Source organism: Prionailurus bengalensis, chromosome E3 (genome assembly GCF_016509475.1).
Source record: "Prionailurus bengalensis isolate Pbe53 chromosome E3, Fcat_Pben_1.1_paternal_pri, whole genome shotgun sequence".
In the NCBI taxonomy this organism is placed as follows: domain Eukaryota; kingdom Metazoa; phylum Chordata; class Mammalia; order Carnivora; family Felidae; genus Prionailurus; species Prionailurus bengalensis.
Window position 1 is genome coordinate 35,407,452 of NC_057357.1, and position 27,444 is coordinate 35,434,895.

Sequence of the window (27,444 nt, forward strand, 5' to 3'; positions counted from 1 at the left end):
GAAAATGCTGTCTGTATATTTCAGTCTTATAAAGTGAATCATGTTTTAATTGAACCAGGGGACTTCCATAGTTAAAGGAGCCCTGAAGTGAATCTGTATACAGTATAAATAATCTTTTACTCCAATTTATTATACAAGTTTGGATTTTCATAATAATTAAAAAGAAATACATGATCTCTTCTTTTTTTTTTTCTTTTCACTTTTCTTTTTGACATAATTTCAGACTGTACCAAAAAAACAAAAACAAAAACAAAAAAAGTTCCGGGAATACCATGAAGATGTCTGTACAACTTCCTCCCTGATTATCTGTGATTAAAAAACTGCAACGACTTACTTGAACTGCTCTTATTTTTCTGCCACCAAAATTCTGGCTAAGAGTGGTTTTTACAGAAAATATTCAATTGACGCAATATGATAATAAACACATCAGTGGTAGCGATTCCAAAAGTTACTTATCAAATACCCGATAGGTACTAAGCAAACCCACTTGATGCTTAATTTGGATTATTATCCCCTACTATGAATCCTGTAAGACAGGTACTATCATTACATCTATTTAATAGATGAGGATACTGAGACATAGAGAGTTTTTCCCAAGGTCACACAGATAGAAATCTTCTAGTGCTGAATGCAAGTCAAACCAACCAGATTCCTGGACCCATGGATTTAAGGCTCATCTTCTAAATCAGGTGGAGGCAAACTAGAGCCTTTTGGCCAAATCCAGCCTAGCACTGTTTTTGGATGGACTGTGATCTAAGAATGTTTTTTTACATTTTTATATGGTTGAAAAGCAATCCATAGTATAGGACAACATTTGGTGACAAAGTGAAAAATCACATAAAATTCAAATTTCAGTATCTATCAAGAAAGTGTTCTTGGAATACAGCCACCCTTGTTCCTTTACATGTTACTTACGACTGTTTTTATCCTGCAAGACAGAGCTGAGAAGTTACAGCAGACACCTTATTGCCCACAAAGGCTAAAATATTCACTCTCCAGACCTTTACAGGAAAGGTTTGCTGACCCCTGTTCTAATTTCCCCTTTCTGTTTGGAAGACACCAAAGGGACTGCATTAGTCCCTCCCTGGCAAGCTGTCACTGACTATTTCAGAGAATATCATTCGATCAGTACTTTCTAAAATTTAACTTTATTTCATTTTCGTTAAAAACAATCAACCCCCCAAATTTAAAGACATATTCTTTGAATGCTCGCCAAAATTTTCTTTCTGATTCATTGCTGTTCATGACATTAAAACAACAAGAAAAAAATTGTCCTGTAAGATATTTGTGGAAGGCCAGCAAGGTAACCATAATGAAAACAATGGAAACACTTTTCTCTCCTAAGGTATTTGGCCTTCAGGGTTATGGCCCTTAGTATATAGGTCAGGGCAACCTTAGATACAGCCTTGCTTCTAACATTCTAAGGGGTGCTGAATCACCTGGGGGCGATTTTACAATGCATATTCTCATCTGCAGTGGGTCATGAGAATCTGCATTTCTAATCAGATCCCAGGGGATGCCCTAGGCTGCTAACAATAGTAAAATGCTTAAGCGAAGTCAAGTATAGCTAATATTAATGATGCCACTGAGTTTCAGGTATTGAATCAGGTATGCCGTGCACACACTATGATTTTTTTTTCTTTTTCTTATCAAACCCACACGGAAAGTAAGGCCCAGAGAGAGAAAAATAGGAGACCAAACAAATCTGAGCCAGCTTGGTGCGACTCCAGAGCTCAGACTCACTAACGAAGCTCCATCTGCTTATTAATAGTGATCCTAGGTCTTTAGGTGTTGAAACATCCTCTCCAACAGTGGGGTGATAAATCTACCCCATTTGCACTAAAGCCACATCAAACAGTTCCACAGTTGCCTTCTGGCTGGAAACACCTGACTCTTCCAGGCTAAAAATGTTTGCTAGAACCTCATGATCACATTTAAGAATCTGTGATAGGGTTTTAAATCCAACCAAGGAAGCCTCTGGGCAGGATGTATCTTCTATAGATAAGAAAATCCCACTTGCAAGATCTCAGTAAGACAGGGAGGAAAGAAACACAGAGGGCGGAGAAATGGTGAACTCTCAAGGTCTCACAGTGCGGCTGAAAAAGCATGAGCTTTGAGAGTTTTAACGCTTAGTTTTGTGTTCTGGCCTCACTAAGTGTAAGTTTCTTTGATCTTCTGCAAGTCCCTTAACATCCCAGACTTGGTTTTCACATCTGTAAAATAGGGACAAAAAAACCCTACTTCACTGAGAATTGAAAGGATCAGATCTGCTACACGGAAGGATTTGACAAATCGTGGATAGTAAGTGGCCCCAGTAATAAGCATTATTACTGAATAATATATATAAAGAACTTACAGTATTATTATATTACTATGACTTTGAATCCCCAAATACAGCACTTTGGGGCTACTTTTGTCCCACTGTTCCTTGAAGAATGGGGAAGCATGTTGACGGCTGCTGAACTGGGGGGTGTGGCCTCAGAATGCTACATATAACAATGAATGGAGAGCATTTTAAGGTTGGGAATTAATTGCCAACATTTACACTGGGGGAATTTCATGTCACAAGACAGGTGTCTGGCTTCTCTTGAGGAATCAGGAGATGGGGCTGCATGGGTGTGGGCCCCAAATCGCCTTGTGGCGGAGCCTCAAAGGGGGATGGGGAGAGGACACCCCTCCCTGGAACTGAAATGTGACCCCTTCAACTACATTCATCTTGCATCTCGTAAAGACATTTTAGCTTGTAATCTATTATGAAGGAAACAAATGAGAAATTGCACTTCAGCTAACATGCGTGGAGTTTACAAGTCTCTGCAAATCACCCAGACTGCCTTTCTCTCTCTCTCCCTCTCTCTTTCTCTCTTCCTCTCTCCCAGTTTCTCTCTTTCTCTCTTCTTCCTAGGGATAAGAACCTCTGAGATGCTGCAGAAGCCCCAAACCCCCCTAGATGGCTTTCCCTTGGGACCCCTCTTCTATTTCACTTGCTAGTACAGAGCTGTATTTTAGTGGGAACCGAAGTATTTGTGGAATGGGGGTAGAGATTCATCCAGAGTCCCCTTCCCATCCCAGTTTAGGTTTAAACTCCTGACCCCACTCTTTTGGTAAGAGCAGAAAATGTACTTCCACTTTGAATCTCCCAAAGAAAAATCAGATACATTTGTTTAAACAAGCTTCCCACACCGCAAACACACACACGCACACCCGTGGGCTGAAAGCAAATAGAATATTTCAGCTGGTGAAAACGGTTTTCAAAAATGACAAAATTAATTCAGAAGGTCTTTACAATATCATATGTCTATCAAACAAACACTAGAAACACACAAATAGACTCATCTTTTCTTTCCCCCAGAGGAAATATCAGTGATATTGGGGTGTTCCTGTTTTTAAAACAACACTGGGTTTAAAATAATGGTAAGCGTACATCGATTAACCTCTGCGTTGGGTTTAAATGTAAAACCCATTAACTAATTTAATCTCCTCCAAAAAATAAAAAAATAAATAAAAAAAAACAGCCTTTGGCATTATTCCCTGAATAATCCTTGTTCAGTCTCCGTAATGGTATACTGTTTAATGAAAAACTCATTAGATTGTAGCATACGGCATAATTAATTCTGCCTGATTCTTTTGCTGTGAACAGCTAATGCAGATGCTGGGTTCCATTTTCCATTGGCTTTATTAATTTTTCATAAACCAATATTTCGACTGTAATGGGTTGTAACAGGTCCATAGAAGTTCTAGAAATGCATTAACTGTCACCCACGTAGTTAATTTAAGTAGGATTTTGCTATTTGTGTTGTTGGTTCTTCAACAGTACATTTTTAAAAGACGGCTTCATTTGATGCTTAGAGAATGATTATCTACATATAATTAACATACAGGGTATTAAACAATATTTGGCCAATTCGTCTTTATTTATATACAACTTAATTGGTCGGGCTAATAACACTGAACTATAAATTTTGTCAAGAACGCGAAAAGTGGCAAGCACCAAAACTGCGTGATTTATAATCGAATGGCGACACAAGTTAAAACATTAAAAAAAGAAAAATGAAATCGTGTCATTTTTAAAGTCTGCAGATTTGCTTTTCTAGGAAGAGATCGGGACAAAGCCAGAAAACAAGTTTTATAATAGCCTCCGTGTCAGGCACTGGCTTAGTAATCCTGGGGTCTGTCTGGAGCCTGATCTCTACAACGGCTGAGAAGTTGCTGATTCGGTTTAACCTCTTTCAGCCTTTTAGGGCTTGGTTCACATATTTGTAAGAGTCCTCATGATAAGACTATTATTTGTTTCAAGGGCAGATAGGAGTGCTAATTCATCGCTGGGTGGTCTTGTTCGTTTTATTCTATGTTTTAATTATCAGAGTTTTCAATGGTTGCCTGTCACTCAAACGACAGATTCCAGAATCCACATTCCTTTTATATAGCATTGTCAGGGCTTTTGCAACTTTTCTCTAGAAGGTACCCTCTGATCTCAACAGATCAGTACTTCTCAGCTTTGGGGGGGAACCTGATTTTGCCACAGAAATCTCTATATCCAGTGCAGATCAAGCACCTGTATTTTTTTTTTTAATTTTAATACTTCTCAATGGATTCTGCAGATAAAGGTTGAGAAACCCTTCTGGGTTCTACCAAACTCCTTCTAACTCACCCACCACAAAGATCTTTCTTCATTTTCTTCCCAGGAGAACTCTTCCTTATCCTTCAAAACCCAATTAATACCCCCTCCCTAGCTCCTAATGCAGAGAGGGTTGTTCCTTTTTTAGCGTTCTGGTGGGCAGGCATCATCATTTATTATACATTAAGTTTATCTTTCTGCCGCTCTCAATGCTCTAAGGAACTTCAGAGGGATGAGGGGCTCCCCCAGTGCTTACCACACTACCTGGCATTTCACAGGCCTTCAGCACTGCGATTCTGCCCGCCCACACAGCTGCACATATTCACTGACTGGCCCTTTATCGAAGACATTTGCAGACTCCTGCTCTAAGTGAAAAGCCACACATTTTTTTCTCTTTCATAACTAAATCCACCTTGATCTTTTCTCCTAGAACCAACACACGCAGTGGTAAGTCTCATCTTATACCTTCCTTCCTCCTGACCACTACATTCATGACCTTCTATATATATGAGCTCTGTATTCTGAGTTCGCAACCAGCTTCTCCTTCTTCTCCCCCACCCGCCTCTCTCTCCTCCTTTTTCCTCCTCCCCCTCCCCTTCTCTTTCTTCTCCTTCTCCTTCTCTACCTCCTCAACCCCACCCCTCCCCCTCTTCCTTCTGTTGTGTAGGAAAGGGGTAACTCCACAGGTCTGGGCTGCTTAAACCCTGCACATTCCCCCCAGGATGCTTGTCTTCAGGACTGGCCCTTGGACACCTCCTGGTAGATGAGTTGTAAACCCTTGGAATATTCTACCTGATAAAACTGTTCCTGGGTGCCTGAGGCCTTGGGCCACACAGTACCAGTTTGATAAGATAGTTTCTGGTAGCAATGTGATGTATGGTGAATACTTCCTTTTGCTCTTTGGGCTATGGTTTGAGTAGTTGAGGTCAGTCATACGGGGGCTCCACATCTATGGGGCTGCCTCCCAGGAAGCGGATTGACATCCAGCTGATGACACTTTGTGTTTGCCATCAGGCACCACTGCAGGGAAAGTTAAGCACATTGCGTACTTCCACTGTAAGGGTGCACCCAGAGGCTTTTGCCTGGTTTCTTCTGGATTCTAACTCATTTGCTCTTTTCCTTTGCTAATTTCTTTAAAAAAAAAGTTTATGTTTATTCATTTGTGAGAGTGAGAGAGAAAGCGAACATGAGAAGGGGAGGGGCAGAGAGAGAGGGAGACAGAGAATCTGAAGCAGGCTCCAGGCTCTGAGCTGTCAGCACAGAGCCCAATGTGGGGCTCAAATCCTTGAATTGTGAGATCATGACCTGAGCTGAAGTCGGATGCTTAACCGACTGAGCCATCCAGGTGCCACTTCCTTCGCTGACTTTTAATCTGTACCCTTTTGTAATAAATCAGAACTGTGACTAAAAGAGCCTTGCTGAGTCCCTAAGAGCACATCTAAGCAAACACAGAGCCTGAGGATGGTCTCATGGACCCCTGACACAGTTCTACAGCATACAATCAAGCTTTATGCTTTTTCCATTCTGGAGTCAAAAATCACAAAGTAATGCCCAGAAGAGGAAACATTTGAACGAAGGTCTCTTTTTGATTGCCACTGATGACTACAGATGCTTATCCATCTTTCGCAGGAGTTACTGGTAGGGCTTGAGAAAGATATTTGGTGCATATGTGACATTTTTACTAATCTGCTTCTGTCGGGACAGTGGTCCCCGACCTCAGCAATATCAGCATTTTACACCAGATCATTCTTTGTGGTGGGGGCTGTCTTGTGCATGGTGGGATGTTATGCGGCATCCTTGGCCTCCACCCCCTAGATGCCAGTAGCCAACACCCCATGCCCTCCCCCCCTCAAGATGTGACAATGAAAAAATGTCTCCTGGAATTTCCCAGTTCCTCTGGGGGGGGGGGGGGGGAGATGGCAAAATTATTGCCAGTTAACAATCATTAACCCAAGATACTAGATTAACTAAAGCATATGTGGGAGGTAATGTGTAATAAAATGGGATGGGCTTTGGAATCACTAAGATTTGGCTTTGGACTGAGCTCTTGAAGTTTTGAAGTCAACAGCCTTGTACAACATAACGTTACTAGATATCTCATTTATCTGCAGAATGAAGGAAATGACACTTGTCCTCCAGAGTTGTAATCTCTGTAAACATATGTGGAGATCCCAACGTGGAGTCTGGCGTGCAGCAAATAATATTACATGCACAGATATTTGTATTCATTTTCAGTATGTTCTATGACCTCCAGGATAGAAGACACGGCAGGCATATCCCAGTCTAGTCCTACTGAGTAAGCTGAACAAGGTAATGGAAAGTGTGGGCTCTGAGGTCAGAAAAAAAGACCTTTATATAAGAAACCTATTTTTTTTACATACTAGTTCTGTGACATAAGGAATGAGATAAACTCTTCAGTAAGCCCTGGTTTCAAAATTTCCATACTGAAGAGAATGCTATAACATTTTTATGAGGATTCAAGGAGAGGCAAGGTGTTTTGGACGGTGCCTGGCTCGGGTCAGTGCCCAGAGTGGCTTATTTATTGTTGCTGATGTTTTGGGTTGCTCCCTTTGAAATCGATCCAGAGCCAGAAAGGCAAACCTCGTCTTCCTCCCATGGTGCCGACTCAGGGCTTCTCCTTTAAGAGTCCTGTCACTTCCTGCTTGGGGGAGGCCTCCTTGGTAGACTTTCCGTGCAACAGAATGAGAACTAATTTTATCGAGGAAGTGTAGTTCTGAGCACATAATCCAGTTCTGATCCTATTTGAAGATCAAAATTCCCCAAAGATTCCATCCAAGCTGAGCTGCATTCCTTCCGTGGGGCAGGGAAGGAAGGACACCGGTAAAAACTATGGCCAAATGTGGGCAGGGATGGAGTGCAATCTGATAAGACAGATGGGGAAAGGGGAAGAGAGAAGGCAAGTGAATTGCAACCAAAAGGGGAGGCGGAGGTAAACAGATGTACGAGATAAAGTCTTTGAAGTGGAACATTTCTAGGCTGAAAATCCTTTGCTTGGGGACTTCAATCTGGACTCTTCTGTTTCAGTTCACTGAAGTGCACTGCATTTGAATCTGGCAGATGTGTGAATTATACAAAACACTGCAGAGCCAAAGGTCACTGTTCATGAGGCACCATTGCTCTGAGTCTGGTCGAGGCTGGTCCTTTGGGTGGATGTGGGCATCGTTAGAGCCACTGGGGATGCCCGCATGTTAGCTGCTTTCAGGGGCTCCGAGTGGTAGCAGACACCTTTCAGACCCACATCACGTTCTTTCAGGATGCTAAGGTAGTCACCCCAAACGCATATGCTGTACCCGGGATTTGGGCACATCATTCCAAGCCCAACCCAAGTCTGGGATGGTGGCCAATAAAAGGAAAGCAGCCTGTGTCAGGAACCCCAGTTATCACAGGTTCTGACAGTCTTACTTTTTTTCAGATGCTATTGTACCCAAATTGCAGGAGGGGAATTGGAAAGAAGTCCATCCAAAAGTGCGGCTAAAGGTCATTCTCTCTATGACCCCTTATGGGGGGAGCCACCAGGGGGGAGACCTACATCTACCTTCTTTTGACTCAATTCTTATATGTGAATCATGGTTCACAGTGGCCAAAAGCCCATAGAAAACCAATACCTTTGTACGGGTAATCCAAGGTCAAATACAGCTGCCCTTTCGAGATAAGCAATCACAGAGTGCTACATCCAACCTCTTCATTTTTAAACTTCATATTGAGATCCCAATCCACTTTCCCATCATCTAGCCTGATATCAAGGCATGTGGTCTGTGGGCAGGTTTTTTACCGATGTGGACACAAACAATCTAGGGAACTTCGGTGATCACACTAATCTCCTATATTTTGATTTTACTTTACAGTCTATAAAATTCTTTTCCACCCATTATCTTATCTGATCCTCCCTATCACCCCAGGATAACCCAGTTTCAAGACCTGACCACCTTTAAAATGTGACTTTGCAGCCAAGCCTGCTTCTTTTAGTACTTCCCCCCCAGTCTTGAAACCAGAAACGTTTATTTTTAGGAGGAATGTCCAATTAAGGGTCGCTTCCTACTCCCCCTTGCAAAAAAACCCAAAACTGCTAATACTAATGGTATTCCCAGAAGAGAGTTCACCACCATCTTCAAGGTTTCTAAGTTGATTCGCCCTGCATCTCTCTACTTTGTTGTCTTTGGGACCTAACCTGCATCTCAGGTTTGCATCGCATTGGTAAGTCTTTTCCTTTCCCTATTGACTCGTGGAGTAATTTAACTCAATTCCAATTTTCCTTTGCAGGCGGGGTGTACAAACTCACATCCACGGAAGTGAGTTATGTGTGTTCAAGTGGTGCCTCTTATGAATCTTGTTAAGCTTTGCCGCCTTATAGCCCCACTGATGGAATATTTAATCACAGAAATGAGTTGGCAGATATGATATACGGTGTGAGTGAGCTTCTCTGCCGTCTTACCGGCAATTGAGAAACGGACGAATTTGCCATTTGTCAGTACTGTGTCGACAACTGTGTATAACCTTCTGTTATTTATTTTTACTTTGTTTTACTTATGTATGAAGATTAAAGGTGCGTGCTTTCAATCAACAGTTTCATTGGCCAGATATCATGATTCTCCATAAAAGGCACCACTGTTTTTTTTTTTTAATCTTTTTATTAGATAGTAACGGAATGGCTCACAATGAAGGGGGAACCCCTTTTGATGCCTCCTCATTGAGATGATTAGAAACACTATTTCTAATTATATTAAGTAACTTGAAGCATGCTACTGGGAACGCATAATTTGCAGGTAGTGTACTTTGATTTAATGCCTTCAATTTTTTTATAAGTCTAAAATGGAATGGTCTTAGATGCTGGCTAAAGTCTTTGAGATCTACCTGGACATTTTTTTTAATTGACTTATCAATGATTTATCTTGAGAATAAGCCCCAAGGAGCCCAAGGATGATTAGATGTAAGCAAAATAATCAATGCCTTGCAGCTTTGTAGGAAAACATCCACTTGTCTTTGGAGGAGATTCATAGGATATGCCTATTTATGCATACCTGCTTCTGAAGACTAGTTTTGGATTGAGCATTCTTCCAGGTAGGACTTGGTAAGAGTTCAGAAAAACACCCGAAATGAAAGGCCTTTCACAACGTCTTTCTAAATGCTTCCCCTGCTATGTGTGTGTGAGGGAGAGTGTGCGTAATAATTTATCAAAGCAAATTAATACTGTTCAGTTGGTAATTAAAGATCCTCATTAAGAGGTGCTTCTGCCCTCTCCACCCCAACCCTGCGTTAGCAATAAAAATGCACTCAGGGCGTCAAGAGGTTATATACGAAAATCAATAACCTGCCATTTTATAATTAAAGAGAAAATAAATGTTAGGGAAAAGTCCACTAAATTAGGAAAATTACCTTTAGGAGAGATTGAAAATATTGATTTTAATTTACAAAATATGTGAACTTTTCATGCCCCGTTCTGAGAGACAATTGGAGGCTGGGTTGTTAATTCTGCATAAGCTTCAGAAAATCGATAATTATACTATGGGAATATCATGATATTTGTCATTAACACAAAATCTTATATAGAAAAGTGCCTAATAAGCCTGGCTTTCTATCTCAGGCAGATACAGGGTTGGCTTGCTAAATATCCACAGCGAATCAATGACAAGGTCTTCATTTCGGCTTTGAGGCACGCTGGAAATTGCAAGAGAAATCCAGGCTGTGTTTATAGTTGGGGGAATTTACAAAGCCCCCTAAATCCTTAGCCATGGATATTCAAGTGGATGACGTTAGTAAGTATACCTGCATAGGGAAATGAATACATGCCACATCTGCATTTGCATCTATGCATTAAGGTGCCCGTAACTTTTGACGTAAGCTAGCTAGATTCTCAGTGTTTATGGGTCTTCAAATATTTCAAAGGACTTGTTCTGGAGTGTTGGATTTGCAGCAACATTTCCCCACATTTCTGAATATCATGTACTCTGTTGACCTCCATATACAGATAATATAGGCAGAAAGAGAAAGTTCCTGATTATTAAGGATACCCCGGGTAGTAGCAACACTAACATGCATATACAGATTTCTCAAGTGACACTTACCCATGCCCCTCCCCCCTTTTTTTTAGATTTAAGTTTATTGGAGCATCTCGTAGAAATAATTATTTGGGTGCGTGGACTCCTTAAAACTGCCCCTGACAGAACCAGTTAACTCATCTAAATGTGGAGGATATGGTGGCTGTGGCTGTTGGAACAAGCCAACATTATTATTTCACTCCTCTTCTTTAACTGGACTGGTTTGGACATAGAGCTGTAGTTGCCTGATCTACCACCACAGGCCACACTCAAGAAGAAGTATGACTTCTAGTATTCACACAAAAAGATAATGAAGCCATATTAACCCGGTTGTAAAGAACCCAGGCTCTTGGTTTTACAGTCTAGCTAGCTTCTTACCCACTTGAAATCTTAGCCCTTTAGTGCTAAGGTAGTCTACGTACTTTATTTTTTTTTTAAGTTTATTTATTTATTTTTAGAGAGAGAGAGAAAGGGAGAGAACAAGCGGGAGAGGTGCGGAGAGAGAGAGGGAGCGACAGAATCCGAAGCAGGCTTTGTACCACCAGCAGAGATCCGGATGTGGGGCTCGAACTCACAAACTGTGAGATCATGACCTGAGCTGAGATCAAGAGTCAGACACTTAACCAACCACGCCACCCAGGTGCCCTCGTACTCTATGTACTTTAGTTTTCTCACTTGGAAAACCGCTGTGAGGATTTAAATACATTAATTAAGGTGAAGTGCTTGGAACAGTGCCTGACTACAGATAATATTCAAGTAAATATTAATCTTTATTGTAACTTGTTTGTAGCCACTACTCCCATGATGTAACTTCTGCAGCTGGGCTCAGGGCTGATCTGAATGGCTGTTCTAACCTTCTAAAAGTCATGCAGGTTAATTTATTCTTGTATATACAAGTCAGTGTGAATGGATTCTTCTGTCCTAACGTCCTCTTCAATACCCACAGATATGCAGTGAGGTTTGAAATCCCTTCTAAAGGAGAGGTTTGGTGTTATTTTGGTTGCTTAGGTCAGATGACCAGAAACTACACTGCATGGGACCAGAAACATGGACTTCTCCCTATCCCAAGTCACACATTTATACCCTATCTCATCAGATGACTTCTTGCTTCTTGTTCTGGACTCATTCTGGGGAGAATAATGCCCTTATGGCAGAGAGGGAAACGTTCATTTATTTGCTTTCATTTGCCCAATGTTTATGTATTGCTTGCTATGCACCACTCTTCACATATTAACCCATTTAATTCTAATAAACACCTGTGAGTTTGTTACTATTATCATCTTCCGCTTAACAGATGAAGACACTGAGGCACAGAGAGGTTAAGTAACTTGCCTAGAGTCACACAGCTGGCCAGGATTCGAACCTGGGCTGAGTACAGTGTTCACATTCCCCACTTTGCTAAATGTCCTCTCAGTGAATGAGTTCCACCATACAATCATGGAAAGACTTACAGATAAGTTTTTGCTCCCCCAATAAGAGTCAGCACAGCTACTTTACAGGCATAGAGCTGCTGGACTTCACCCAGGCTTGGGGTAGAAACCACATGTGAGGAACAAACATTGCCTGTCCAAAATCCAGAACTCACCTATCATCTTGGGTTTTCCCAGATTTACCATTTTTTCTTTGTCAAGTTGATTACTCTGCTGGATAGCTATCTGAATATCCCATATTCTCCTGTCATGCACTAGGGTTGATTCAGGATCAGAAAAATGACAGAACGCATCCCGGAAGAAACCAAGCAAGGGGTAGGACTTACTTACCATCAAGAGGTCACTAAGTGAGTGGATCTAGACCAACAGGTCATTTATTTCTCCTTATTAAAGAGCAAGGGCCCCATCAAAGAAAGGGTTCTTTTCCATACCCGCGTGGAAACTACTAAAATTCTAAGGTGTTAAACGCAACCTTGTTTTTTATTTTTTTTATTATTTTTTAAAATGTTTTTATTTATTTTTGAGACAGAGAGAGACAGAGCATGAGCAGGAGAGGAGAAGAGAGAGAGGGAGACACAGAATCTGAAGCAGGCTGCAGGCTCTGAGCTGCCAGCACAGAGTCCGACGCGGGCCTCGAACTCACAGTGTGAGATCATGACCTGAGCCAAAGTCGGAGGCTCAACCAACTGAGCCACCCAGGCACCCCAAATGCAACCTTGTTAATGGACAACACGATAACAGGCAGAAGTAACAGGCCAAGCAGAACCAGTCTCAGCCACTGCTTCTTCTGGGTCATTCTCTCTCAAAATGTGATGACCAAGTTTTCTACACAGATTTCCCGATCAACCGCTAGCTGGAGGGTAGCAGGGAAGGGCCAAGGGGAGAGAGGAATATGGAATTGCTAAGGAAATGTGATGCATGGAGAAAGAAAGACCACTTCGTTTTTTTCTCGTTTTCTAAATAATCCTTCTCTTGGCAATTTCAACTCACTGCCACATTAGTGGAATAAGTGAGCCAGCTCAGCTTCGCTGGGAAAAAAAAAATGCGACCCCACACGGAAACGTATGGCAAAAAACACATGGAGGGATACTAAATAAAAGTGGGCAAGAACAGCTCCACGTTCGTTCAACATACCCTTGAACAAAGCCTCGATGCTTTTTTGAGGCAAAATCAATGGAAAACATCATAAGGAGCAGGGGCTCCACGCGTACCTCACAGTGTAAAACACATACGTGATGCCCCTTCGTTTTTTAAAGGGTTTTAAACACTTTTGGTTTTGCTTTAGGAAAAAAAAAAAGCCAACAGTCCCTCTGAACTTCTGAGGAGAGGGATTTTACTTGGTTCAGATTATTTCATGACACCTATTCTCTAGTAGCAGGCAAAACACATTGAGAACAGACGAAGAAGAAGTCATGCACGGAGGAAATTTTTACCTGCATAGAATTCGGGGCTGTAGACCGCACCCACAACTGGATTCAATTTCCAGCCTTGAAACAAATACACAAAAACATGATTATCACATTTGATTCAACAACTCATATCACTACAAGTGAAACACAAATCAAATGGGGTGGTGTATATATATATTTTTAATTTTATATTCAGAGGGTATACAGTCTGGGGATACATAAAAATGATTTGTAACCTATACCTGGGAAGGCAGATTTATGCCTTTCTTTGATTGGCTGCCAATACAAGTTAATAGTATGGAAACTATTGACCAGCTACAGGTGAACTTTTTGAAAATGATGTGGTGATTAATTTTCTCCCATGCTAATATTCTCTAGAACCACTATAATAATTGCAAATTTTTTGTCTTCTTTCATGGATCACTGCTAGGTAATCCGTCATATGCCCCTTTGCATTTAGTCCCCCAAAATTTGAAAGCTCACATAAACAGAATTCTTTGCGGATACATATTCTGATAATTGTCATTCCTAATTATGACCCAGAGAATTCCGAAGTGCTTTTTACATCCCAAAGAAAATGACATTTATCCACTAGAGATTAAGTGTGGAATACATTTGAGCACATTCAGGAACCATAAAAATTCTTAATCAATGCATGATATCTAAGGTAACTTTCAAACAACCTGTGTATAAGAGGAACAGAATCCTGTAATTTTCCCAGTGTTCTGGATGGAGCATTTTCTGTCAAATGAATCCTGGCCCCTTAGGAACTTTTACTCAGGAAAAGAACATACAAGAATATTTGCAAATTGAGAAGCTGTGCACATTACACACCCATTGGGCATCATTTAGGGAACAACCTCCAAAGAATGGCCACGTTTTAGGGTTTGGTAATCATTTCCTGCTCCTGCTGCTAAGTCTTTATGAAAACATCCATTAAATAGAATTCCTGAAAGATAAAGAAGGTCAGGTGTGCTGCCTTTTACGGAAAACTTTGTGTCCTTGGGCCGAGGGTAAAACACCCGGGGTCCTTTAGCAAATGCTCCTGAGAAAAGGCAATGGTGAAAGGTGGGATGTGAGAGAAGGTATTTCTGACATGGAAAGCTCTTCCCAGATGGAGGGGTAGGACATCCTATCATCTGACCTAAGCGATGCACCTGTAAGACCAGCCAAGAGGTAGCCACAATCTACTCATCCTTTAAGGAACACACAGGTTCAATATCTCAAGAGACAGGCCCCTGGATGGACCAAAGAACTTTCTACAACTTTCCAAGAATTTTCTGTATCTAAGAGCTTTCATCCAACTTGAATAAGCTGGCAACTTTACAGCCCCCAGGAGGGTCTTAAGATAGGATTTTTCAAAGTGCTATGCTTGCATACCTGGGAGGCTTATTAATGGAAATGTCTGGCCCCATTTTCACCAGAAAGAGACATAAAATTCTGAGATGTGTTGCCCCAACGGTTTCTGAAACGTCACACTGACACCTTCCTCTCTTACATTAACCACATCTTGTCATATAGGAATTTCTATAGTGATATAAAAATAAAAATTATCTGGCACATTTCAGAAAATGTGTTTTATGAATGTGGACAATGACTTCAGTTTGACCAACTAAAATTCCACTACTTCCTAAAAAAAAATACCCAATTTCTGGGGACATGGGAACTAATGTCTACATTTCTAGACCTTGGAATCAAGCCCAAAATAGAGAAAACTGGTTGAAATTAAAGTTTCAGGATTATATCGACATATTTAATGGTCTCCTTCCCTAGTCCTTCACAGAAGTCTGGATTTGTGAAAGAAGTACATAAGGACCCATACTAAATGAATAATTAAGTTATGAATTGATTACTCTTTTTCTTCGTCCTTTTGCTCCCCATCTTACACCCTGCTCATGTCCCTACCTTTTCCAGATAGTGGAGACAGGGTCTTTTTGTTACTAGTGAAGTAAGATTTTGTTTCTTGTATATGTCCTTATGAGGTCCCTTAAATACTCCCTTTTGCACACAGGCCTGTGACACACCATTCGCTGAATGTTGACCCACTGATTAATTTTGATGGAACTCTCCGAGACTCTAAGTTATGCCAATGGCCTTTCATTTTCTCACAGAAACAGATTTCTCAGAGGTATCTAAGACTATCTTAAATCACGTTTCTCTCATCTGCCTTTATTTTCCTCATTTCCTTGAAACCTTCTATGTATCTATCTACCTACCTACTTACCTACCTGTCTATATATCCATTGATCGATCCATCCATCCATCCATCCATCATTTTTTATCTTTATTCTCTCTCATCTATCTATCTATAATCTATCTACATACCGACCTATCTGTACATCCATTGATCTACCTATCTATCCATTCATCTATCCATCTATTATCATTTATCCCTATCCTCCTTCTCTCTCATCTGTTTCTATCTATCTACCTATCTATCTATCTATCTATCTATCTATCCATCATCGATCAGCTCTTGACAAAGTTTACCTGATCTTATTTAGGCCTCCATTGTCTTCCCAAAGCAGGCTACTTAATGCCGCTATCTATCTATTAACCAACTTACCAACTATCTACCAGTTTACCAAGTCTATTCATGGAAAAATTTCATTTAATATATAAAGGCATTCTGCCTCATCAGGAGACACATGCCATCTCCTGTCTGCAAGTATTTATTGAGGGAAGTAAATGATAGGGTCTCCTTCACAAGAAACCAGCTTGGAATCTGTGAGCTGCAAAATGAAATGTCATGGGAGCACTAGTGCAGGTTTTGTCCTGCTCCCTGTCACTGGCCCTTCTTCCTAAACAACGCTGCTGTGCTTCCACTGTAGGGAAAACAAAGGCCTTTTTGACCCACACCACAGGCATGATAACCCAACTTCTCACTTCCCTACACCCTTGCGGCCTGCTCCTCATCAAGTCTCCCCACGTCAGCAAATGACACTTCCATCTGCTTGGTTCCTCAAAACAAAACTCTTGAAAAATAATTTCTTGATTCTCCCCTTACTCTCATATCCCACCTACAATCCACCAGAAGATCCTATTGGTTAGACTTTGAAAAGATGTTTCCATGTGCTTAATGTCCATTCCTCTCCGCTGCCACCATCTCATAGCACGGTTCCCTTCTCTCCAAACCAAAGGGACACTGCACTTTTAAATCTTTATAAAACCACCCAAGATCATTCTACATCAATGTAGATCATTCTAGATTATATCTACTGCTCCCTGTGCTTGGAGAACTCTCCACAACTCCTGATAAAGTTGACCTGATGTTATGTGGGTCTCTAGTGTCTTCCCGGGGCAGACTACTCAAGGCCACCTCCTCCCCCTTCAGCTATACACCGATTCAATTTCCAGTTTTGTTTTCTGCACCCACTACCTGGGTTCATCTTTATTTTTCTTTCTTTGCTTGTTCTCAGTTGTTTTTATAACCATTCTCTTTCATTAAAATTAATGGTAAATGAACAGGACTGCTGTCCAGTGTGAATGCCCAGCACCTAAAATTGCATTTTGCAAATGGTTGGTGTTCCATAAATATTTACTTAAGTTTTGCTCTAAAGGAACAGAAGGAATAGAGAGCTTTTTCTAATAGACTCATTCCCTTTTGGCTAGGATTCTATCTCCTTCTAACCTCCAATGACCTGCTTCCTGATGTACATCTAATAAAGAAGGACCCTGTTAGGGGTGACTGTCTTCAAGGCAGAGGAAATAAGAATACAGACCTTGAGAATCACCCCTGCTCAGACTTACAAAGCTCATGCCGGCTTATGTAAATGTATGCAAATTGCATGCAAATAGCCTCCTAGTCCCTGTGACTCCTTCCAGTACCTGGAAGAGACCCTTGGGATAACCCTGCTGGAGACTGGAGCCTGCACTGTCAGGAAGATGGACAAAATGATCCTGGTTTTAAGTTCTCAGGCAGTCTGTACATCCTCAGGCCTTGCAAATTCAGAGATTTTGATCAAGGACATTAAACTGAACAATGAGGCTTATAACAAAAGAGAACAGCTGACAAAGCCCATTGCTCCCAGCCTCGCAGGGCCCCCCATGCAAGAAGGCGAGGGAGCAGAGACCAGACACAGGAGCTGTGTATAGAGACCCCTCTGTGGCTGGGCCTCAAGGGGCTGCATCCAAATCAGCTAGCCCCCTCCTCAAATTTAGCTTCTCAAAGGTCATCTGCCAGCCAGCTGTAGAAAAACACTGTTAACTATGGCTGCATTAGGTGTTAAAAGGCAAGTCTGAATGCGCAAAAAAAAAAAAAAAATCTGCATGTGTCTTCTTTAGGGCTTTGTGGGGCTGGATATCGAAGAAACATATTCAAGAAAGCACCCTTAAATACACCACTGGGGTTTCCCAGAACTGTTCCAATGCTTTCTAAAGATATCAAATGAGGATGCCAGGGTTTTGGTAGTTGAAAGGGTGCATGAGGTGATACCCAAAATGAACAGTTACTTGCACATTGTGTTTGGTTCACCCGCCGTGGTGGTGGTGTTTTTTTTTTCAACATATATTCATTGCCAACGTTTAGATTTCACTAAGATACAGGATTTCTGGTTTTCTTGAAAGTTTAGTAGAAATAACCATTTTTTTGATTCAGAATCCCACACGGACAAATTTGCTAGAAGTGACCAGGGACACTCCACTTAGCCCCCAGTTAGCCACAAACATACCTGCTCCCTATTATATGCCTGGCTTTGAGGCCAAATATTAACAATCTTTTATTGTTATCCTGTCCTGTTTTTTCTTCTAGTAGAAAACTATCTTGCTTTGCCCAGTATGAAAATGAAAGTGCAAAAAAGAATGTGAGTCTTTCAGACCTTCCCTGCTCGTCTATTTTACTGGCTAGCCTCTGATGGCATCTGAATATTTGATCCTTAAATTAGTATGTCTATCAGGAAATTCAGCTTACTATCTACAGAAAAAAAGAAGATGACTACTTATTATTGAGATTATTGTGTAATTAAGTTTTTAGGGCATTTTGTACCCCTGGGACTGTGTCGAGTACTTATCTCCGTAATAAGCACAAATACCCTAGAAAGTAGGTCCCATTATAACTCAGTTCCTACTTGAGAACACCGGTGTGTGGAGAGTTTAAATGACTCGCCTGCAGTTCAGTAGCCAGTCAAAGGCAGAGCTGATACAAAGTCTACTTCTCTCTCTATAGTCTTGGATTTTTTGGTCCAATTTCATCCTCCCCAAGCTATCTGAGGAAAAAAAAAAAAAAGAGCCACATCCAACACCCAGGCTTGTCCAACATCCAGAGAATCCCTGAGAATGTGGTTCTCAACTTGTGTTGCATTGCAACCATTTGGTCTGCAGTGAACACAGTGGACCCCAGCTCCTGTCTGAGGGCTGCTGTCCTTAGGGGGAGTCAACAATACAGAAGCAGCCTTGTTCCCTCTTTGCGAAGCTTTTGGATAGTGTTTGCAGATCCCTGTATGTCATCCTACAGTCTTCTCTTACATCTAAGTGCAAATGTCCTAGGAAATGGAACACCATGAGGATGGAATTGTTATCTGTGTAGCAGAGCCTCGTAGCCAGGCACCTACTTGCATTTAGGGTCTGCTGTGACTCGCACTGGAAACTTTGCAGCTGTCTAAGCTCTTGTTGGACACATAACTGAAGGAATGCATGAATGTGATGGGAGCATCGACAGTGATACTTCACCATGTGAAGATGACCTCACAATGTGGTGATCCTAAGAAGGTATATTCGCCAAAGTGGAAGTTGGTGGTTTGTGACGATAAATCAGACGGCTAATATGTGAATCTCACTGGTCACTTATTTTTCTCATTTCAGCATGACTTCGTGGGTCCTGACTTATCTTCTCTTCCCTGCCTCTAGCTCTACTGGGGTATAAGTGACAACTAAAAGTTGTAAGTATTTAAGGTGTACGACTTGTTGATTTGATATTACATATACGTTGTAAAATATGCACACAATCAAGCTAATTTACATATTCATCATCTCTCTCTTTTTCTTCTTTCTTTCTTTGTTTCTTTGTTTCTTTCTTTCTTTCTTTCTTTTCCTTCCTTCTTTCCTCCATTCCTCCCTTCCTTCCTTTTTTGTGGTGATAATATTCCCTCTTAACATAGTCACTCTTGCTGAGGATCTGAGAGGGCCCCATATCTTTTCGGTTAAATCATATTGCAATTTATGGGGCAGTTTATCTGTAGTGATGATACTAATGAATTGTGGACTGCACAGGCTTTGAGAACTGCTTTTCTTTGAATCCCGAAAGTCACCATGGTGTCCTCTATAGAAACCAGCTGCTTTATGTAATTAGGGTTTGTATTTGTTTCTTAAGTAAATTCTGCTTGTCATGGTCCATCCACCCCTTGCATCCTGCACTCAGCCCATGTGATGGGACAAGCCTCCAAATGACCCCTTTCAGAAACATGTATGAGAAACACACATGACTTCCTGCTGGAAGCTAAGAATGCATGGCTACCTGGAATGGGATGTGGGATGTTTATGCCAACATCTGGCAGGGATTTGGGGCTGAACGCTTAACAATCTTTTTGTTACTGTGGTGAGTTACCATTTGTGGGCAGTTCTGTAAATGATGGAGGGAAAGCAATGTAACAAGATTTTGTTCATAATAAAAGAGAAAGACTTCACTAATGACTTCATCTCTTCTAGCCTCAGTTTTTGCCTCTTTAAAATAGGGATAAGTATGTCCTCTTTAGAGGATTTCATGTGGGCCCAGTGCATTTAAAATGCTTAACAGAATGTCATACAGTCAGTGTTCCAGAGATGTTGGCTATTAGTGACTGAGGTTTTTTTTTTTCTTTAAACGTTTATTTATTATTGAAAGACAGAGAGAGACAGAGCATGAGCATGGGAGGGGCAGAGAGAGGGGAGACACAGAATCTGAAGTGGGCTCCAGGCTCTGAGCTGTCAGTACAGAGCCCGACGCGGGGCTCAAACTCACGAACCATGAGTTCATGACCTGAGCCAAAATCGGACGTTTAACCGACTGAGCCACCCAGGTGTCCCTTAATGACTGAGTTTTGAATTGTGTCCCCACATTCCACGGGGCCAGTTTTCAACCCCCAGGTGGGACACAGATCAATAACTCTTTAAAATAAATATGCATCCATATGGCTTACAGAATAACATTTGGCTTCCCTTGCTTCATTTTCTCACGTGAACAGTACACCTGACCACCTCTGCACATGCGTGACAGTGGTCGTGGAAGCACGTGTGCATGCACACACACATACGCACACAGTTGCTACTTCATAATTTAAGGAAATAGCCAATAGTCGGGTCAATGTCATCTCACATTAATTCTGGCAAGTTGCAGAGTTTTTTGTTTTTACCCAAGTAGAAAGGCTTCATGACATACAAATCAGAAGTTTGCTTCATTTCAGCACTGGGCATTCAGAGTCTGTTGTGGAAATTTTCTATTCCCTTTCAGGCCATGTCTCGGATGTTGCTGCAGCTAGAAACCGGGTCAGCAGAATAGATAAATCCTCTGGTCTTTCAAGTTAGAACCCTGCTAAACTGACAGTATTTCTCTGTGTAATGGGCCCCCTTTAAAAATAGGAATGGACTGACTTAGCCAAATTGGTAGCCATTGGCACAAGACAAGGAAAACCAAAACCGAAACTAACAAATGCTAATACTACCGTTTTTAACAACAGAAACAAAAAAATGGGGCGCCTGGGTGTCTCAGTCGGTTAAGTGTCTGGCTTCAGCTCAGGTCATGATCTCACACTCCATGAGCTCGAGTCCCGTGTCAGGCTCTGTGCTGACAGCTCATAGCCTAGAGCCTGCTTTAGATTTTGTCTCATTCTCTCTCTCCTCTTCCCATTTGTGCTCTGTCTCTCTCTGTCTCTCAAAATTAAATAAATGTAAAAAATTTTTTTTAAATAATTAAATGTCAATCAGTATGGAAGGTAAGACTAAACCCATATATCCATTTCATGGAATCTTATGTAACCACTAAAAAGAATGGGTTTGGTCCGTGTATTAACATCAAACGAACTCCATATTGATTTATAAAAGCCAATTAAAAATGATGTGCACACCATGACATAATTTATATGAAAAGCACATACACAATACTGTGAATACTATAAATATATATTACATATACATGCATAAAAAAGCAAAGTTAAAGTACACACAATAATCTAATGGTGGTGTTCTCCGAGGGGGAACTAGAATACCAAGCTGGTAGTGGCATTATTCAAAATATATTTACCTTTTCCTTTAATGTTTCTTTCTCATTTTTTCATTTTTTTTAATGAGTCTGCATTTCCATGTTGCACATGTAATTAAGAAGTTAAAAATGGAAAATATCATTCCTTTATCACAGTAATAAAACTGTATTTTTTTTTTAATTTTTTTTTTCAACTTTTATTTATTTTTGGGACAGAGAGAGACAGAGCATGAACGGGGGAGGGGCAGAGAGAGAGGGAGACACAGAATCGGAAACAGGCTCCAGGCTCTGAGCCATCAGCCCAGAGCCCGACGCGGGGCTCGAACTCACGGACCGCGAGATCGTGACCTGGCTGAAGTCGGACGCTTAACCGACTGCGCCACCCAGGCGCCCCAAACTGTATTATTTTTTAAAAACCTACAAAACAAAGGAAAAATATCTTCCAGTCTTATAATTCAACTCAGCCGTGAGCATCTTGACGTAATGCCTTCCATAGTGTAGTTGAAATCATGCTATACCTTTTCATTAAGAAAAAATTTCATTCATCAGGAAGCCCTGCATCTTCCTTATCTTGCTCATTTTAGTGGGTATAATGTTCCACTGAGTGGTTATAATTAAACCTACTGTATTACATTCATACCTAGCTTTTTGGCACAATTAAGCATGTGATTAGCATACCGGCAGCTTCCCCTGCCCCCCATATGTATCTTAAGAGAGATGTATTCTGAGAAGGATTACAGAATCAAAATGGTGGAACTTTTCAATTCTTGTACAGATGCGAGATCTTATTATGAGGAATTCTGAGACAGCTTCTTGGTTAGTGCAAGTAGAGATACATTGTCCTGAAGGGGTCTGCAGTATACAGCAACATCTGTATCTGTCCCCAAACAGCACTGGGCAACCCAGAGAAACAGAAAAACCGCACTCATGTTATGGAGCTCAGCAGGAAGCACCCTCCAAGCCATTTAAAATCCTAATATCTCCAGAGCAGACTCAATGCCAGAACCACATTCTGCTGTCCCTCTTCCAGAAATGACTAAGGATCAACAAGGAGGGGGGGGGGGGAAGGAAACAAACCAAACTTCCATTCTCCCTCAACTTTCTATAATAACAGCAACTTAAGTGACCCAGGTAACCCTGAATAATTACTTGTATCTCACTCCAAATGGGAGTTATTCTAGAGGGACTGGAGGAAGGGCATGTACGCTCTACCCGAAAACAAAACTTGCCTCAGCCCTGAAATGATCTTGTTTAAAGAATGATTATTGAAGTCTCACTGGCAGACGGTGTCACAATAGCTTCACGGGGACTACGTGGCGATCGGACAACTCTGTCCCTGCCTCAGTGCTCACCCGGGTATGTGTCGTCCCTGAAAAGTATCTGATCAATGCAGGTGGTTCACTGTAGCAGGTCAGCAGTTAGGGCACGGGAGCCACTGTGAGGCGACTGTGGCTTGTTGAAACATATCCCCCGGTTACATCATTGAATAGATTCAGAGGTAGAGATGATTGCTTGTTGAAGGCCAATCTCTACTTACCATTTGTATAAGGGTTGACAGTCTTTTTATTTGTCATTACACGTGCTGTGGCATTATTTACCTACGTACATAGAAAACTCAAATGAGCACAAATGCTAGGACTGGCCCACAGTTCAATTAGTTGCATGCATTATGACTGTGATTACTTATTTAAAAAAAAAAACTAAAATGCATTTTAATTTATAAAAGGCAGTAGATGCATAACAAAATCATACATTTTTATAATTACATTTACTTCATAACCATTTTAACTTACAAATCATTTCAATAAAGCAATGTCATATCATTTAAAAGTTTAATAAGGAGACAATAAAAGCAAATTAAAAGGAACTGCATAATTGAAGATTGAAAAGCATGCATGTACTCCATGGTAACACAGAAACAATAAATATTTTTAAACACAAAATAAAATTCATATGAAGGAACATGCAGTGGAGTAGAAGGGGGGAGAGACAAGGTACAAGGGAACATAAATGTCAAAAAACAAAAAACAAAAAAAAAAAAAGAAAAGAAAAAAAGGGACAAACAAGATTTAGCCGTGTGCAACACTTTAGGAAGGAAGAACCATTGGGGAAGCAACATCTAGCATTCAACACTAGGAACAAGAGCCTTTGACATAGCAAGAATTAACAAGATCATTCAAGCTTGAAAGTCACAGCTAACAAAAGGATAAAAGAGGGTGCATCGTTTAACACAATATGGAGTTAACAATCTGAGTAAGATGTGCACTGTCATATCCCAATCCAATCAGTGCCTCCCAGGCTCGCTTAGAACGTACACTCAATTACAGGCGTACCGGTACCCAAAAAAATAGAGCATCAAGAAAACTTAATACGACAAGTCAAAAAAATCCACGTGGTATATATATGTATATAGATAATCAGCACTAAATACGTCAAGCGGCAGATGGACTTCACCACTTACCATTCACCACCATCGCCAGCATGGGTTTGTATACAGTTACCATGGTTACTGAGAGTTTGGTGAGGGGCCTAAGCGTTATCGTCGAGGGGGGGGAAAATGAAAGGCAAAATATGCAACATCTTACTCCAAAGACTAAAGCATTTTTAACTGGTATTTTTTTTTTTTAAGTTTTAACAAATATAACCCTGTGGCCAGGTTGAGGGAGATCCAGTGGTAGAAAGAGTAGATTCTGAGTATCGAAATTTTAGCATTTTTTAATATTTATTCATTATTATTATTTTTTTCAGTGAAAAGGGGCCAGATATTGAACAGGAAATCCTGTTGGTTATTCACTTCATTATCAAAATGATACAAAGATTCCAACTGGCTTGTTTAAAAAAAAAAAAAATGAAAGGTTCAGTGACAAAGACCTCTCATGTAAAAAAACAAAACAAAACAAAAAACAATTGTACATTCAAATGCTACTGCTTTCACCATTTGGCTCAATTTGGACACCACTGTGGATCCCTCGTCAACCCTGCAGTGGAAAGAGAAAAGAAAAGAAAAAAAAAAAGGATAAAAAGAAAAAAAAAAAGAAACTGCCCTGTATTTTGTCTGGTTTTGCACTCTGTCTCCCCTGGCTGGGAATCTATTGCACCCATTAATGATAAAACACAGAAAATTAAAAAAAAAAAAAAAAGTTCCGATTAACCTTTCCTTTGTCTCCCTTATTGCCATTCACCTTTTCATCAGTAATAAGAATGACAGGATAAAGTAAAATTTAAAAAAAAAAAGTAAGGCCAGTTTTCCTTTTTATATATAAATATATATATATATATATAAACAGTGAGGAGGGAACAGGGTCACATACAACACACGGTGATGCATCTGGCACGACAAATGAGCGCGAAGCAGACATTTATGAAAAAGATGAAAAGGAAAATATTTTGGACATGCACCTCGATTTTACGGCCCTCTACCACGGTGCCGTGTAATTTCTCCCTCGCCCTGTCCGCATCGGCACTATTTTCGAAAGTTACGAAACCAAATCCCTGCATGCAGGAGGGAAAAGGGAAAACAACATGCAGATTATTATTCCAGTCAACGACCACTGCGGAACGTTCTCTCGCTTTAAGTTCTATTGCTTGTCCTGGCTTCAGTTCTGTAACATGCAAATTAGAGAAATTATAAGGATACGAAGGTGTGCAATAAGTAAGCGACACATGTGAACGAGATTTTTTTTTTCTGTCACCCGTGATCTGTAACCCCCTGAAGAATTCAAAGGATACCAAAGATACCTCTCTACATGACACTACAGAAGAAAATAACTCTAACAGAAAGGAAATGAGGTCCAAATCAATTTACAGTGTCTTCACAGAGAAGAAAATGAAATAACGGGGGGGGGGGGGGGGAGGAAAAAAGGAACCGCTTTCTGGACATGCAAATTAAGAATAAAATAAAATAAAACGTGTGCACGAAATTCAACAATGAATGCCAAAATCTTCTAACATTGCCTACAGAGTCATGCCGTGTGGTTTTAAGAACATCTCTCGTTCATGCAGTTTTTAGGGTTATTCAAATTTGTCAAGTTTACAGCCTTTACTTCTCAAAAATAAAAATCAGAAGCCTAAAAAAAAGGAAAGACCTTTTTTTATAATAAATCTCAAACTCTTTGATCTAATAAACAAAATAATCACATGAAATGAATTGAAATAAATATCAATGGATTAATAACAATGCAAACAGTTCAAGTAACTTTTTTTGTATTAATTACCCCCACCCCGCCTCAAAAACATTTGTCCTTCTGTATCTGTTAACTTTCCAGGCTACTTCATTAACCGAAAAGGGAAATGTGTATACATATACTGTAACGTTCTAACACATTATCTTGATATTCATTTCTCAAATCAACAGGTAGAAAATAAAGAAGCTTTTGTTCATAGAATGTTATTCACAGTAACACTCTGGACACTTCCTCTCTTACTGATAGGTAACAAATTAGACTAGACCCTGTACTTCGCTACTGGCATACTTTGTTTTAACATTTCAGCCTCGAAAAACAACCCCGCTAAACGTCACATTGTCAAAAGCCACCTTTTTTTCTTCACTGACACTGTTCCTAAGAAGAGTACAGAAAATATGACACATTATTTTTAAAACCCCTAAAAATATTTGTACATCTTGTTCAGAAATATACACCAACCTTTTGAAACCATTCCAGCGTAAATTTGCCCAACTTGCTCTGGTTCTCACAGCGTAAACTGGGTGAGACAATGCAGTGTGTTGGGATTCCTATTTGGAACTGAGTAAACGTCAGTAAAGGGACAGCTGGTTTTAAGCTTAACTGGGGCAGTTTGACGTCCAGTCTCATTAATGAAATAGACAGTAATTACAAATAATAAGTGATCCTTAACCAGCTGGTGCTACCGCCCAACCCCTCACTAGGTTGCTAAAGCGATTGCCAAACCTCAGGGTGTTAAGAGAGGTGTTGCCCCATGGTCTGCCTGAGTGAGGACTTTCCAACATCAATATGGGCTCATGGGTAGAAGATACCAGGTGTGGATGCACTCAAGCTAAATTAAGTGATTATGTGACAGAACTCAATGGAAAAAAATAGAAGCAGCTTTACTTTGGAGGACTAGACTGAAGAATCTTTCATAATCTTTCCCACAGTGAGGATCTGTGAGTAGGACAATTCTGGATTATTTGATCAATATGAGACTTTATGCTCCATAACAGAAGGGCCTGCTTGGTCTCACACCCACATTAGGTATCCAAATATACTGGCAAACTGATTAGTTTTGAAATAATAACCCCTCAATGGACTAAAGACACAATTTGGGGGGTTTGCTCTATTAATGGCTCTGACTCTTGGCCAGTGGGTCCCAAACTTGGTTGCACAATGAAAGAAACTGGGGAATACAGTGTATTAAGTAGATTCCTGACAGGGCTCAGAGCTACCTGATCAGAGCTCCAGAGTGGAGCCCAGAAATCTGTTTGTTGAAAAAGCTACTGTGTGGTCCAGCAACTCCATTTCCATGGCCTCTGCTATCACCAGGCACCATCCAAACACAGTTTCGGTTCACTGTATGAGGTGGAATACTACGTTGCCTACTTCCAGGGAGCAGCCGATGGAGAGGCGTGAGTTTTGGAGGTGGATATCTATCTGAATTGGTTATTCGGATCCAAAGTGCAGGGGTACAGCCATTATCTTATGGCAATGTCCACTTCCTCCCCTCAAAACCTAACCACCTAGCATGCACAGAATGTCATACATCTAACAGATAAGGGCAGCGAGGACGCTGGCTATAGCAGGGGCAATTC

At 40.8% G+C, this 27,444-nt stretch overlaps 1 protein-coding gene across 32 annotated transcripts in view; it reads right to left on the bottom strand.

The window, feature by feature from the left end:
- The window catches only part of RBFOX1 (RNA binding fox-1 homolog 1), a 1,791,866-nt gene that overhangs the window by 93,807 nt on the left and 1,670,615 nt on the right, over nt 1-27,444 (bottom strand). For 28 of the 32 annotated variants that reach the window (XM_043560609.1, XM_043560612.1, XM_043560592.1 and 25 more), the window contains 3 exons: nt 25,080-25,172; nt 23,218-23,278; nt 13,535-13,588 (listed from right to left, as the gene is read on the bottom strand). In XM_043560609.1, the coding sequence (XP_043416544.1) occupies nt 13,535-13,588; nt 23,218-23,278; nt 25,080-25,172 (208 nt within the window). The remainder of the gene's footprint in view (nt 1-13,534; nt 13,589-23,217; nt 23,279-25,079; nt 25,173-27,444) is intronic. The other 4 variants (XM_043560618.1, XM_043560613.1, XM_043560610.1 and 1 more) reach the window with 1 other exon arrangement.